Genomic DNA, 16,139 nt, shown 5'->3' with positions numbered 1-16,139 from the left:
CAAAATAGTTAAATCAGTGTAAAATATGCCTGTAGACCAGGTCTGCATTATGTATACTGGCCTTAATTTCAGTGTCTTCATAGAATCAGAGGGTTAGAAGGGACTGCAAGGGTCATCTCGTCTAATCCCCAGTTAACTTCTTAACTGGCCAAGCAAATCAAGGTCTCTCACTCAAATCATTGGTATTTCTCTGTCTGACTACAACATGATAACTCTTGAATGACACATCCAATCAATTCCACAATTTCTGGGAATGTTCTTGGCATCAATGGGCACAACCGTATCGATTTCGGTGGGGAAAAAAATACAGAAAAAGCAAAAGGGGGAAAATGGAGCCCTGGCATCTGGATAGCCCCCAGCAGCTTTAAGCACCTCTAACTGTCTACAGCTCAAAGCAATGGTTGGGGTCAGCCATTAACACTTTCCAGTAAAACAATACCCCACATTTTAGCTCTGCCCATTTCTCAGTGGCATTTAAAATGTTTACACCCAGAGAAAAAAAGAAATGAGAAATGTGGGGGAAGAAGTGGCACTCACAGAGCCCCTGGCATGGGGAGAAAGGGAAATGGGGAGGCGCACAGAGCCTCTGGCATGGTAGAGAAGGGGAAAGGAGGCATGGGGGAGAATGAAGGGAGAGAGTGGGAGACCCGCTATAGCGGGGGGAATAGGGAGAAGGGGGAATGTGGAGGTCCCGCAGATCCCCTGGCATGGGAGAAAAGGGGGGACCATAACATGGGGGAAGAGAGGAAAGTTTGGGAGCCCCTGGCACGAGTGAGGGAGTTGTGGGGCAGGGAGTCTTTGAAATAGATTGGGGGAGGGGGGGAGAGAATGCCTCTGGTGTGTCCAAATTACTGCCCTTCATTTACCTGACTTCACCTATTATCCATAATTATTTGCCTACATAACAAGGAAAATCACTCCCCTAAAAGTTCTTGTAAGTTCTAAATAGATGTGATATCAATCAGAGACAAGGTGGGTGAGGTAATTTCTCTTATTGGACCAACCTCGGTTGCTGAAAGAAGATTTTGAGCTACACAGAGCTCGTCTTCAAGTCTGATATCAACGCCACTGAAACTTTTAAGTCGAGCTTGTGAACTTCTTACTAATGAAAAAAAAATTTTTTTTCAACAAAACCAAAGGTTTTCTTCAATAAAAAGTTGGTTGAAAAACTGTCAACGTTGTAGAAAATTATTGTAATTTTTTGTATTGGGGGGGAGAAAAAGAGCTTCTCCCCCATCGTTATCTAGCAACATTTTTCATTTATCCAAATCCTAATTTTCAGAACACAAAATAAAGTGTTGATAGCCATTTTCATTGTGCTTTTGATAGCAAAAGTCAAAGGAAATTTGTAAAAAATTTCCATCTCCCGGCACCAGTTTTTCAGACTCTAGCTCAAGATGTTTTCAGCATTTATAGAAGTTTGTTATTTTTAATATCTCAAAGTATCATCACAGTGTTATAGTATTTTGTCCTTCAAACAACAGACCTAGCATGACAATGAAGGTGCACAGCATCCCTGTTATTTCAGCATGTGTGTATGTGTGGAGAGTAACACTTTAGCCAAAATACTCAAAAATTGGGCCCTAAAGTCAGGCATAAAGATACTGATTGTGTCTATCATGGGGCAAGGCTTCTCCCCAGCTTCCAACACTTGCTGCCAAAACCAGTCCCCTTTAAGAAGGTTTAGTCTCTTTTAACACAGGCAAGTAAAGAAACAAAAACCTGTCTTTGAACTCACCCTTTGCTCTCAGGCTTCAGGGGCACCCCTCCCAGGGTCTCCAGTGCTTCTGCTTCCTGGCAGAGTTCTAGTCAGTTCTGCTCCCTCCCTGGAGCAGAGACCCCAGGGCTGCTTCCCTGAGCACCTTGCCCCTCGCTCCAGGGACCCACCACAGGAGTTGGCTCTGCTCTGGCTCCCCTTCCCCACGCACAGCCTGTCCCAATCATGTCCTTCTACCTCCACATTGCCTGCTTTCTGGCAGTCCTCTATAGGCCCAGGTGTAACACAGTCCCCTTTAATTGGCTGGATTGGGCTCATCTGCTCTGAGACAGGGGAGCTGGGCCCAGTTCTATTCACAGGAACCAGCTTTCCACTGAACAGATATAAAACAAGTCATTCGAGTGTAGTTGCACTTGCTAGATTTCAAACCACGTGTAATTTTTTTTAATCAGCCTGTTCTCCCCCAGTTATAGGCCAAAGTCTTTTATTGTACAATTTGGGCTTGGCTAGAGCAATAGAGATGGAGTTGGATCTTTTCATCACAGCTCCCACAGGGAGCTTGGTGCATCAGCAATTTATAATTGCATTGGGTTGAAATTTGGTATGTAAAGTGTCAGCCCAATTAGAAATTATTTTACAGAACATCTTTCCCATTGGTTAAGCTATTTAACCTGGGCTCTAATGCTGGCTGAGCCAGTGACTCACTGCGTAACCTTTGACAAGTCCCCTGACCTTTCTGTTCCTCAGTCAACCCAGCTGGAAAATTAGGTAAAAAGCAAGGTCTCACTGGGGCTGGGGGGAATTGGTGCCTCTGAGCTGAGGTCTTTTGGGCAAATACATTACAAGATTTTGTCTTCTGAACATAGTGCAGCCATAACAAGCAGCTGACATGGTTTAAGAGTTACATTAAAATGCCTGTAAAAAGCAACAGAGGGTCCTGTGGCACCTTTAAGATTAACAGAAGTATTGGGAGCATAAGCTTTCGTGGGTAAGAACCTCACTTCTTCAGATGCAAGATTAAAATGTCTGGCTTTCAAAAGAGAAGCCAGCTAAAACTAAAGCAACAAACTTTAGTACCCACTATCCCAAAGGATATTTTACTTTTAAAAGATATTGGATATACACAGTAGCAATTCATGATCATGGGAGCTTGCATTCTTATGGGCCCCATGTACCTATAACCCAACATCCCATTGAAATGAGCAACAGAGATTAAAAAAAAAGTGTGTTGAAATAGCTGTTGTCACACACTCCTGACTAAAGATTCAGGGCTTAGCTACACAGCATTGCCATCTGGACTAGGAGATCATGATTTGTAGAGCGCTCTAACTGCACGGTATCTAGAGCACTCTACAAATCACAGCCCTGTAGTCTGGACTGCAGCAGCGTGTAGACAAGACATCTGACGTCACTTGTGATGTGCTTGTTAGCAGGAGGTAACATGTTACAGAAGTCACAACTCTCACTGTGAAAGACGGCATTTCCAGTCCTTCTGTCACTGCTCATTTTCACAAGGGAGTTGTCAGATCATCTATTAAGATGTGAAATATTTCTTAAAGGTAAACTGCAGAGTTAAAATTGATCTTTTCATGCACAATGTGTCTATACTCATCAGTCCAAGAGGGGACATTGAGCAGAGCAAAATATAGCAGCTCATCTTTTAAAAAAAAACTTTTCCTGTCTTTGAAAGTCTCCTGGCAGAGATGGGATCTCCAAAGGGCAACCTACTGTGACCTCACGGAAACAGAAAGTCTCATTGCAACACACAGTATCTGTGAGTTCACAGAACAAAGCACTCTGGGGACACCAGCAAGTAGCTGGAATTATTTCAGACAGGGCTGCTGGGGAAGCAGGGAGAAAGTATTTTTAAGAGGTTAGTTAAAATGCGTAGCTGTGTTGAAAGCAAAGGCAATTCAGCACTCAGATCTGTGCTTCATTTGATTTTCATTTCAGCCTTAGTTTGCCTTTAAGATGGCACATACCTAGTTCACAGTTGGTAGTAATCTTATTTACCTTCAAGTCAGATCATGGGTTCAAGTCTCACCTCCGGAGTCTTGGACTCAGTTTGGATGACAACACAAAAAAGTGTACGTAGCACTAGGCAGTTGCTGCATGGTTGGAGCCAGTTTTTCCCCAACCTCTTGGTGCCACTCAGGTTTAAGATCCCATGACACTGTAAGAGTAAAAGGATAACCTCAGGTGTCCTAGCAAACATTCACACTCTCAAAACAAGTTCAGACATCCAAGGCACTCAGAGCTATTGCTGAGCAGTGAACAACTCTCACATTTACCTGTCCAGACATAGCACTACAGGTATGTGCAACTTGGCACGTAGAAAAGGTGTTTTTAGCAACCACATTTAGATCTGTCTCTACGAGGCAGAACAGGTCTATACACAACCATGAAAAAGAACCAGGCAGTAAAAACAGCATTAAAAGAGTGCAGTAGCAGGATGGGATCTCCCCTCACCAGCAATCAGCTGACAAAGTTCAGCTTCCCTTCTGGGGATAGGAGCAAAACCAAAGCAGAGTTTTTTCACTCCAGGTTATGATTATTTATTTCCAATAATACCCCCTCCCCCCACTTTAGTAGGTGCACTCCGAACACTGGCAGCAAAGTCCCTGCCCCCAAAAGATCACAGATAAATAACAGGCAGGTAACAGAAGGAGAGCAACAGACTTAGAGATAAGTTAGTAGCTCTTTATCTCTCTGTTAAATAATCAAGAACTGTAAACTAGACCCAAAATTATTCCTCAACTGTAACCCTGTCAGTCAGCAACTTTCCCATAGACATCACAGAGACAGGTTGCAGGAGGGGCACCAATGTGGAGAATGATTTTCTAAAATTATAAATAGGTAAAAATCAGTCAGACTCACTGTGGTGTTAAGGAAATGCAGTCGCCTCTCAGTTTGTATCCAGGTTGCTCCGCCCCACCTTCCTGCTATTGCTGCATGCCCGCTGTACCTTATATTTTAATGAACTTCAGCTGCATCTACTTTCCAATCACTTAATCCTTGACAGTTTGGTTTCATCCTCTGCAGATCTAGCAGGTAAAAATGTGTTGTGGGTTTTGTCCCTGCCTATGCAACCCCTGGGCAAGCGGCCTAGGGAGTCTGTGTCAGGATATTAAAGCTTCAATATATTATCCTGTAATTAGGTAAACAATTTCTTCCCAGGTCTGCTAATTACCAAAGCATTTAAGCTGGGGCTTGCTCCCTCATGAACATCTTTTTTTGTTTGATCTCACAGTAAAATCAGAATGCTAATTTCATCTGTCACTAACATTTCTAGCATCAAGCAGAAGGAAGAGCTTGAGCTGGGGGCTCTTATTTCAGTAAGGGTTCAATAATAGCAAAAGCGATAACCAACAGAGTGTTGCGTAATTTTTAAAGTTTACTTGAGTGCATAAAACCAGAAATTAGCCACTTGGGCACTGATCCTGCAAACACTGACTCGTGCTTAACCGGGTTCCAGGGCCCTGCTCACATTCATGTGCTTAACTTTATGTATAAGCATTTGCTGGATCAGGGCCTTTAAGACTTTATGTTCTTCAGGGTAGGGATTGCCTTTTCATTATGTACAAGTGCCTACCACAATAGGGTCTCGCTTTCATATGGGGCCTCTAGGTGCTACTGCAGTAGAGATCATAATTAAATACAAAGACCATCTGTTATGACATCAATCTTATTTCGGAGTGCCACAACTCATATAGTCTAGAGCAGGTCAAAAAACAATTTGCATTCTGCAGAAATTCTGAGGTTTCGAAATTTGGGTTTGTCCTGAATCAAGACGAAAAGTGAAAATCTCAGCGTTTTTTGCAAAATGAATAATAAAATATTTCATTTTGATCTCATTGAAAAGTTTCCTTTCAATCAGGTCAAACACTTCAACTCTTAGATATTAGAGTTGATAATATAACATAAGTCAAAAAGATAGAGAAGATAAAATGCTTCAATAATTTTCCATACAAACCATCCACAAAATCAGTGTTTCCACAAAAATGTTTCAGTGTTTGCAAAACTGTTCCATCAGAAAATTTTCAAACAGCTGTTCTATAGGCTCCTCAGACCAATGACATTTTGTACATATCTAGCACCGGTCTTCTACAGATCTCAAAGCAGGTTATGTGTATTGCCATCGTGCCGGGAACACCAGTCTGAGATCAGGACCCCATTGAGCTAGGACTGTACAAACATGGAATAAGAGACAATCCCTGCCCTGAAGAGCTTACAATCTAAATACAAACAAGAGTTAAGCCTCACAACAGCTCCACAGGGATAGATGATAATATTTCTATTTTATAGATAGATTAACAGAATCTGAGTGCCTTGTTTGCCCAATGTCACACAACGAGTCATGAAAGAGCTGGAAACAGAACCCAGGCTCTCAGTTTCCTGCTCCAACACTGGAGAACAACCGTTGAAATGCATTCTTAAAATGCTTCGCTAACTGATGCAAGGCCACTTGTCACAACCTTCTCTAAAACTCAGAGGTTTTGTACTGGTATAACTATTTTGGCTGGTGTGTGTGTGATTTTTTTAACCAATATAGTTATACCAGGACAACCACTAGCGAGGACCCAGTTTATACTGCTATAAAGGTGTCTTACAGTTTATTCCCCTTCTGTTCAGGAATAGCTATGCTAGTACAAACCACCTAACCAGGATAACTGTGTCCACACTAGGGGGCATGACTGTACCACTCTTTCTTTTAAAATCAATCAGTACTAAAATGCTTCCAAGGTTGGAGGCTGAGATCATAATAGCTAGGCAGAACAGCTGATTTCAGTGAGACCAGGGAGCTCAAGAAAGCATGCTGCCTCTCACGAGGAGGCGGAGGAGATTTGGGTATCCTGTACTAATGCGGAGTCCGGAAGCAGTCCACAGTTGTGTTATACTTTGTCAACGGATGCTGATATGGTGTTGGCTGACATTTCTTTTATTATCTGCACTACGGTAAGTAAAACTCTATTAAACTCCGCCCCACAGCCCTGATGAGGATGATCCCATACACCCTCTCTTAAACATGTCTTCTTACACCTCTTTTCATACTGAGACAGAAGAAAGGACCACGTCCAACTCTAGTCTCAAAGCAGAAATCAGATTTAGCAAGTACCCTCATACTGGGGGGAAATTATCATTAACTTGCACTCCAAGAAGAAGATACTTTCTATATTTTTAGCCTACACAATGACAAACATCTTAGATTAAACTAAACCTTTCAATGTTTCCCTTTAAGTAGTCCTCGCCTTGTTGTCTGCTCATATTGGGAGGAGTTTCTTTGTATAGACATTGTCCAATCTGCTCTTTCTGTAAAGCTGTATTATTATTGCAGAGGCGGGAGCTTTGTAGCTTTTCTCCAATAGGTAGGTATATTTTAACAACAGCAAGAGTGTTAATCAAGGGCATGTCATAAAGCCAGGTGCACTGTGTGCCTAGGCCTTAATTCTATCCGGTACCAAAAATAGTAGACCATAAATTAGAAAGAACAAAACTTTCACATAGTCAAGGTTTTAGTTTGGCTATTTACCTCAGTTACCATATGGTTAGATCCTAGCCACGCTACAGATTTTTAACCGAGTTGTAACTCCTTCTTGAGACAGCATATTGTAGCAAAATCTCCTGGTGTGGTTTAGTGATTCAGGGCTTGTCTACATGAACATCTGGTTTGCACGAACAATCAGTTTGTGGCAAGGTGGGATGCGAATCTACTCCACACTAGCCTGTGCACATTAACTGTCTGTATGGACCTGCTGATACACATTAATAGCCTGTTAATGCGCCTTCATCTAGTCCCATTTCAAAGGGGACTAGATGATTAACAAACTGTTAATGCACATCGGCGGAGTCCACACAGACAGTCCACGGCAGGCTAGTGCAGGATAGATTCATACCCCAGCTTCCCGCATACTGATTGTTCATGCAGACAAACCCTCAGAATGGCTCCAAAACATTAAACTGAATTTTCAGAAGATAAAAAATATGTGAGGCTGTCAGGTTAAATACTTAAGAGCAGAAACCCTGGTTTTATGACACTGCTCACTAATATGCAAAATGGAAGGCTGAGAGGCTGGGGGGGGGGGGGGGGGGGACACATAAAATAGGCATCAGAATTATTCTCTAGTTTGGCAGCCTGCTCTCCAGGCCGACATGGGAAAGAGCAATTACTGGGCACATTTTTTTCAGCTTCATATAGATAACATATTTATTGAAAATTTGCTCCACCAACAATGGTGAAATCATGACCAAAAATTACAAAACATCATGGTAGTTGGCTTTATAAAAATAAACTAACGGATATGTCTCGCTGATTTGTACCAGTTTCCTTCCAATTTCAGTTTCTCTTACATCGTTAAAGGAGTACGATGTAATTTCTACTCTTCGTCACAATACAGTATTACAAAATTGCATTCCATCTGAAAAAAATGATTTTGCTTCCAAATAGCAGAGGTCCTTAAAGTGACTTTTCTCCCTCTCCCCAAAAATAAATATAGAAAATAGCCTTTACAAACAAATTTTAGTTTGGTCAGTTGGGGGGAAAAAAAAAAAAAAGGGTCCTTTTCCCCCTCTTGTAATGACTGAGCAGGCTTTTAAACAGTGTTCAAGTCTTTGGTGAGTTTAGCTGCTGAAAATCGTAGTTCTATGTATATACGATCAAATTAGTCCCTTTTGTCAGAAGCCAAAGACTATGAGATGATGTCACATGTGAATCACTGGTTACAATCACCATATATGATGAATCGTCATCAGGAGCAACCACCTGTCCAGTAAAGCAGCCAATAAGAGGAGGACATCTTTGGCAACCGTGGTCTGTCAAACGGAAGGCGTCTTTGGTGGATGAACCTGTTGCATAAGTTGTGGTCGCTTGACTCTTGGCTTCCGTCTCTTTGGCCTGCTCTTAGCTTTGTTGATCTGCACCACAAAGAATGCAAGAACCACCATCGCACCAAGGAAAGCAAAGACAGGTATTGTCTGTCCCACATCCTGGTTATAGCGGCCAGGCATTATACCTGTCAGAGGGAGTGATGGGGAAAGAGAACAATTAAGAAATGTACCTGTTTTAATACTTTTACAACAGCATTTACATTCTTTATCTACAGAACATGCCATGCAGTAACTATTCTTAACTAAAGCAGAGACCAATTCACTCAGATTACATTTTTAAAAGGCAGATTAATAAACGCAGAGCAACTAGTGCAGAAGAGGAGGACTGATAAATCTGCAAGAGAATACAAGAGATTTCATCTGGAGCTAGTTTTGACAAATGAAGACCTAGCCTGGATCTGTATATAAATTTTCCCCAGAGATAGCAATGTCTTGCTTCTTATAAAAAGAAAAAGCAAGCTTAAAAAAACCAAACCCACCTTCACCACGAATTTACTATCAGATATATATTTTAAATGGAAACAATACATTAACTACAAATTCTGATGCAGTGAAAGGATTGGTTTTGCACTCAGCTCAAGATGGTGTAGAAAGATGAACAGAAGGATAATTTTGGGCTTGGTTGGGTTTTTTTTTTTTTTTTTAATACCCTTAGTTCTAAAACCCTGGAACTGAAGGCTCTGTGTGTGTATTCCACCAAGAGCAAACTGCTTTGAAATGGGCTCTTGCAGGGCATATGATGTCACGGTGAAGGCAGATCCCATGAAGGAGAATACACGATATTCAAACTGAAGACTCTGCTAACTACTCTACAATTCCTCACCAGCACCTCTTTCCCAAACCACAGTTTTATGGTAGGAAACTTAACTAGTATTATAATAGATCTTTAAGTCTTAAAAATAGCATATACTTGTTAAATTTCAAGAGTCAATATTGAATTGTTTCTAGCCCTACACTGAAGGTATTAAAAGTCATGAACAGCAATTCCTACACAATCTGAAAGCCACAAAGTTATTACAAACAATTGTCAGTACTCCTTTGCCTCCAATTAACCACCTTTGTTAACATTCACAACAAGCTTATTTTGAACAAAGCACAAACTTACAAAAGTTAATTTTAATTTTCAACACAGACAAACTTTTATACTGTGGCAGTCACTGACATTTCTGAGCGCTTTAAACATTTTAAAGAAAACATGTAAAATCTGAGTCTCTCTGCCCCCCCAGGCAGATTGATATTTACCTCCTGGAATGTCCCATGCTCCACTTTCTCCAGGGGATAAAGGTCTTACTTGGGGTCGGTTCTGTCGAAAGCTGGGTAAAGCCACTTTATCCAAATCAATTGACAATAATTTTTGATGTTTCCAAAGGTTGCTGGAAGAAATTAAAATATAAAAGCATTTTCACATTGGTCCAAGAAGTCCAATAAATTCTGCAGAAATGTTATACATTTAATTATATAACATTACATAAAAATGTATACAAAGAAATTATATAAAAAGATAATCTGAACCAATAAATAACTCACTAAATTGGATGCACAGATTACTGTGCAATTAATTTTATTGGTTTCAAAGTTCACAAGAATACAAAATTCAAATCAAATGCTGTAGATATGAAGTCCAATAGGTATCTACTTACCTACAAATTTGTCTCTTAGGAGTAGCCTACCAAAAGTTACCCATAATGGCTTAGTGAACCATTAATGGATATATTGGTTTGTCTACTTCTAAACTACCAACAGATGATACACTGGAAAGTAAAGTTAATCAAAAAGTGATTTAGAAATATTTTTCTGAAAAAACATGAACTTTCATTGCTGTTATTTGCAAGATCATATTAATTGTAGTTTGGGGGCACTCAGATAACTACCATTTTATTTGTGGAAATGTCTGTAAATTCCCTACCTTTCATAAATTATAGTATGAATAATGAGTTAGCCAAAAATTTGTATCAGAAGTGCATTAACCATTATTTCCTATGTATTATTCATCTTTTGTTATTCTCCTATTTAAGAAGTTTCAGTCATCCACTGAGAAAGCAGAGAAAATACCATTTGATTTAAGTGACTTTTTGATCAAATTCAAACCTGAACATTTCTTATTAAAAATATTTAAAAGAATAAATATAATAACCTGGGTGCAGTTTCATTCAAAGGCTGTGGTTTTGCCCAGGACAAGTGAGGACAAGCTGGAAGAGAACGGGGTTTTGGATCTCCCAAGTGAGCCTCAAGCACCTTTGAATACCGATGAAGATGGTTACCTGTAATTCCATATTACACAGACAAAGATAGAGTTACACTTGACAAACTATGAGGACATAACATTTGTGTAAGATTTTCTAATATTTGTATTATACCAAACAGTATTGTGATTAAGAAAGGGAGTTTCTTATATAACATGCCTTAGTGCTAAATCTCATTCTTGTAAATAATTAAAAAGTATCTTATAAAACAGAATTGTGAATGTACAATCAGTTGCCAGGCAACTTTAAAATCTCTAGTCAGCATATTAGACAAAACTGAATGCTTTAAATACATATTGTATCTATCAATTGGTATTTGAACTTAGAAGAACAGTATATATTAGGAATATATGCAAGAGCTACTACTCCAAATTCTGTTTGCATACAGTGCTACAGATAACAAAAACTGTATATTTAAAATTACTGCATTGTGATTTTAATAATAGCTGAAGTCTTTAAATATGTACATACTCTGAAAATGCAGTGTTAAGAAAACAAGAACATTCAGGGAGCTACTCCTATTTCCTGCAGTACCACAGGATTAAACTGGTACTAAATACTAGCAGGCTCTGCTAAGTAACCAACACTCTCACCTTCCATCCTCTCTGGAAGAGAGTATCCTGCTCCTGTTGGTGGTCGTTGTCTGTTTTCAGAATGACTGAGACTTGGTGGCATCACCCCATAGGAAGTGTACTGAAGAAGAGAATCTAGTAGCCAAAAGCAGTCTGTGTGGATTTAATGGCCCCCCGGTTCCCCAAAACAACACACATTATGATAGTTTGGACTTTTAGAAAAATAAATAAATAAATAAATTAAATAAAGAAGTTTTAACTAATGAATATGACTGAGTTTTAAATAGAATACCTAAAGCTTTAAAACCTGGTCAGTTTTTCTCTTTCTTTTTGCTTTACAAGTAGTACAAGTATGGTTGTTTCTTTTGGCATACCTAAGAAAAAATATCCCTGTTTTCACATATGGGGTGGGTTTTAAAGTGTCAAAATTACAACAAACTGTTCAATTTTAAAGGAAAATATTTTCTTCTTTTCTGAACTAAACAAATGTTTAGCTCTTAATGCTGAGAGTAGGTTATTTAGCAACTGAGTCAAGGATGGGAACTTTGGTTTGGGCAAGACTTAGAGCAGGGGTCAGCAACGTTTGGCACGCGGCTCGCCCAGGTAAGCACCCTGGCGGGCCAGGCCAGTTTTATTTACCTGCGGACGCGGCAGGTTCGGTCGATCGCGGCCCCCACTAGCCGCGGTTCACCATCCCGGGCCAATGGGGGCAGCGGGAAGCGGCGCGGGCGAACGATGTGCTGGCGCGGCTTCTCGCCACCCCCATTGGCCTGGGACGGCGAACCGCGGCCACTGGGGGCCGCGATCGGCCGAACCTGCCGTGTCAGCAGGTAAATAAAACTGGCCCGGCCCACCAGGGTGCTTACCCTGGCAAGCCGCGTGCCGAACGTTGCCGACCCCTGACTTAGAGCTTTTGATGCCTCAAGTGAGGTGCTCCCCAAAACAGCAGGTTATTTGCGCGTATATGGAAGTTATCAGTTTTACTGATGTGCAAATGTAGGAGGCACAAAGCTTAAAACTTTGCTTTCATCATTCAGAGTCACAGTTGCAGCTCTTCTTACATGGACAAAGTATATTTTTGGTGGGAGATGATTCTAAACGGCAGAGGTTCTCAACCTGGTATGATGCTCCACAGAGGTGTGCCAAACACATCAGAGATCCCGACCCACTGCTGTTCCCATACTGCTAAGTAGAATGGGGGTCCTGCCTAGACCCCAGCATCCCAGCTATAGGTGAGGTGGCTCCCAGGGTGATCCCAATATGGACAAGGGGGTTGTGATATGGAAAAAGCTGGGAAATACTGCAGTAGCAAATTTCTTTCCAAGTGTTCTTTACACTCTAGTACTGCTCATGAGCTCTGGTTTCAAATGTTTCTAAAACTGTCCTGGTCTTGCTGTAGAACTTGCTGTTGCTAATATTATGATCACAGGTCTCAAGCTCTCTGAAATTTTAGTTTGTAGAATAAGGACAAGTGAATCTTCTAATTCGTTTTTAACATAGAGCCAAAAAAAAAAAAATCTCAGAACTTCTTTGCTTGAAGAGCTGTTTGGTGGGAATGGAAGTTAATCTTCATAATCCTGATATCACTTAAACCCTCACCTTTGATTTTTAAAGAGATCAGTCAACCACATTTTAAGGATTTATATTCACATATGTGAAGAATTTAACAGCTTAAGGTCAATGATGTCTTAAGCAGGAGATACAGCTCTTAATTCATAACTTAAAAGCCAATATAATGGAATTATTTAAAGCTTTCCAGTCTGCTTGCTACAAAGAGTTACACCAAATATAACAGCATCAGTGTTCAAAAGGCACAGAATTCTATGACTTATATCATTGTTAAAATATCTGTCCTTGCAGTAAAGGCTTTTAATAACCTAGACAAAGCACTCGATAATGGACCATAAGGAACAATCATGGTTTGCAAGGAAACAGACTGTGTGATCCGATAAGTCTTTTACACTTCTATCTTCCATGATTCTATGAACCTGGTACCGATCAATTTAAATAATTAAGGGTTCTTCAAGGAGCAATATTTAATTTCTCACCGAGTTCCCATAGCTGTTCTGTGTGAGATGCAGAGTAAAATAGGGCAGCACAGCTGGGAAGTCCTGTTATATTATAAATCTACAATGCAACATGCTCTGAAAAGGATAAAGGCTAATAAGTCCTTAAGTTTTGCTAGACCTACTGATAAAAAACGGTAATGCAAAAATACACTTTAAACGACAATTATACTATGCAAATGACTATAAAAATAGGATCATGGGGTACCATATTTGTGTCTCAATGACTCCAAATCAGACATGCCCTCAATTTACAAGTAAAAAAAAAAAAAAAGTTTTTTAACTCCTAATCCTGGAAATCCACCCTGATATCTCAAAGTAATGCTATGTTCTATTAGAAACAGGTTCAGAATATAGACAGGAATCTGTATGAGTACAAGGATCAGAACTACTGGATATCATGAGGTCATTTTACATAGTCACTCTTCTAGCCATAATTGGATTTTACAAATATACTAGACAGAGCATATTCAATACAGCTATGAAGAAATCAGATTGTCCTATGATTGGTGGCATTTAGATTTTTTTTCATAGCAAATATTAATTTTGCTGATGAGAGCTGTAAACCAGCCAGCACCGCAGGTGTCAGTATATAAAAGCAATTCATTCTGCATGTCTCAGTTCATATACCTTTTTGCCGATGACTATCATCTAAGCAGTTAGAGTCTCCATACAGAACTAGTCTGCCTCCACCTTCAGAAGGAATTTGGTACAGTCCCAAAATGGGGACGTTTTCAACTACAGCAGTCTCCTGCTTTAAAACTTCAAGACCTAGAACAGAGGGAGAAGGAATTTTAAATTTTACTAAAAGCCATATGCAATGTAAACCTTCCCCCCCTCCACGATACACAATCCCCCACATTTTATAACATATAAATAAACATTCAATAAATGCAGTTGTCTGGCTCTTAATTTGAGATTACATTCATGAGAAGATTTCCTAGACAAATTTGGCAACAAATAAAACCACTCCAAGGCTTTGGTTTTGTAATTCCCCCTCTAAGTTTTTAATTTTCTTTACTTTAGTGCAGTTGCAGAATCAAGACTCAAGTGTTTCACTGTCTTTAACGTTCTCTAATGAAAAATCCTAAAATTTCACCTACAATTCCCCAAGTTTTAAAATAGCAGATAATTAAGGTTTTCTACATAAGGTTTTTTTTCCCCATTGGAAAGAGTGAATTTTTTATGAAGAGTTTAAAGGAACTTTGTGAAATTAATTTCTTGTAAGGGTATGCAGTATCTACTAATTTAAACACTGACCATTACAATACATTTTGCTTAACATCCACATACATGGCTACCATGTTTAAATATTATTAGAAGCCAAGCACTGTTCATGGAATTAGAAGCAAGAATACAGTAGTCTTAAAGTAAGGCATTCCCTCTCTTTGTAAAGAGCAACAAAATGGAATTTCTAACTGAAGAATGTTCCTATACAACATGTTTAATAGTTGGGGTTATGAGGAATAAAGGTAATTGTTTTCCAATGTATGCATCTCATTATATCTATGCACTACAAACTTCTGGTGTATTTAAACTCCTGTTCAACTTTCAATTTATGAACAAAAAACTAAGTTTATAATGGAGAAATATGCCAAAAAGAAAATTTTACCTAACTCACATGCTTTCCTCCTATTTTCTCTTTTGTTTTAACTCTTACCTAGTTTCACTTTTTTCTGTTTCTATTTAAAAAAACAAAACAAACCAGATTTCATTGTCAAGTTCTGCTATTGCTCAGTCATCTCCTCTGAGACAGTTGCAATAACAATCTAAAAAGCAACTTTATAAGGATATTCAGGTGCTTGTCACTTACAAGATTGAGACTCTCCTAATGATTAATAGCTATTTAAACTGATGGCTTGTAAATAGAATATTTGCACCTAAATTGAAACTAGTTGTAAATGGAAAGGAAGAAAAACCAAAGAGACAGGTGGTGGTATGGATACATTTATCAAAAAAGCAAAAAACTATTAAAATCAGGCACTCATAACTCAAAAGGGCACTAACTATACATTGTGAGATACATTCAAACTTTTGACAGTGAACCATTGATAACTAGTCTTTGAGTATTGTCTTTCAACCAGTTATGCACCACCTTACAGTAATTTCATCCAGACTACATTTCTCTAATTTGCTTATGAGCATATCATGGGGGACTGGGTCAAAACTCTTATTAAAATCAAGATATATCACATCCACTGCTTCCCCCATCCACTAGGCCAATAACTCCATCGAAGAAGGAAATTAGGTTTATTTGGCAGGATTTATTCTTGACAAATCCATGCTGGCTATTTCTTGTAACCCTATTATCCTCTAGGTGTTTACAAATTGATTGCTTAATAGTTTGTTCCAGTATTTTTCCAAGTCTATAATCCCCTAGCTCCTCTTTATTCTTGCTTTTAAAGATAGGTACTATGTTTGCCTTTCTTCAGTCCTCTGGGACCTCACCTGTCCTCCATGAGTTCTCAAAGATAATTGCTAACAACAAAATGTGATACTTGTTCAAAACATTAGCTATAGCTGTAAGATAAATGCATCACCAATTTATGGCTTGGAAAAGAAAATCCTAAACTGAGATATAGCCAAAGATAATATAAAAAAATAGAAGATACAGTCAAATTTGATAGTACCAAGTCTGAGTTTAAAGACATTTAGA

General features: G+C 39.3%; 2 protein-coding genes across 2 annotated transcripts in view; both read right to left on the bottom strand.

Annotated features, from left to right (window-relative positions):
• SLC38A8 (solute carrier family 38 member 8) overlaps positions 1 to 3,860 on the bottom strand; it is a 34,222-nt gene extending 30,362 nt beyond the window's left edge. Inside the window, exon 1 of the mRNA XM_065566986.1 lies at positions 3,731 to 3,860. The gene's annotated coding sequence lies outside the window, so the exon portion shown is untranslated. The remainder of the gene's footprint in view (positions 1 to 3,730) is intronic.
• A 4,033-nt stretch (positions 3,861 to 7,893) lies between these two features.
• Positions 7,894 to 16,139, bottom strand: part of MBTPS1 (membrane bound transcription factor peptidase, site 1) — a 44,252-nt gene continuing 36,006 nt past the window's right edge. The window contains exons 19-23 of the mRNA XM_005306289.5: positions 14,114 to 14,254; positions 11,439 to 11,570; positions 10,737 to 10,863; positions 9,845 to 9,975; positions 7,894 to 8,727 (exon numbers count right to left, since the gene is read on the bottom strand). Of these exons, the coding sequence (XP_005306346.1) occupies positions 8,531 to 8,727; positions 9,845 to 9,975; positions 10,737 to 10,863; positions 11,439 to 11,570; positions 14,114 to 14,254 (728 nt within the window). The 3' untranslated portion in view covers positions 7,894 to 8,530. The remainder of the gene's footprint in view (positions 8,728 to 9,844; positions 9,976 to 10,736; positions 10,864 to 11,438; positions 11,571 to 14,113; positions 14,255 to 16,139) is intronic.

The sequence above is a fragment of the Chrysemys picta genome, chromosome 14, assembly GCF_011386835.1.
Source record: "Chrysemys picta bellii isolate R12L10 chromosome 14, ASM1138683v2, whole genome shotgun sequence".
NCBI lineage: Eukaryota > Metazoa > Chordata > Testudines > Emydidae > Chrysemys > Chrysemys picta.
This window is presented reverse-complemented; position numbering and strand designations above follow the sequence as displayed.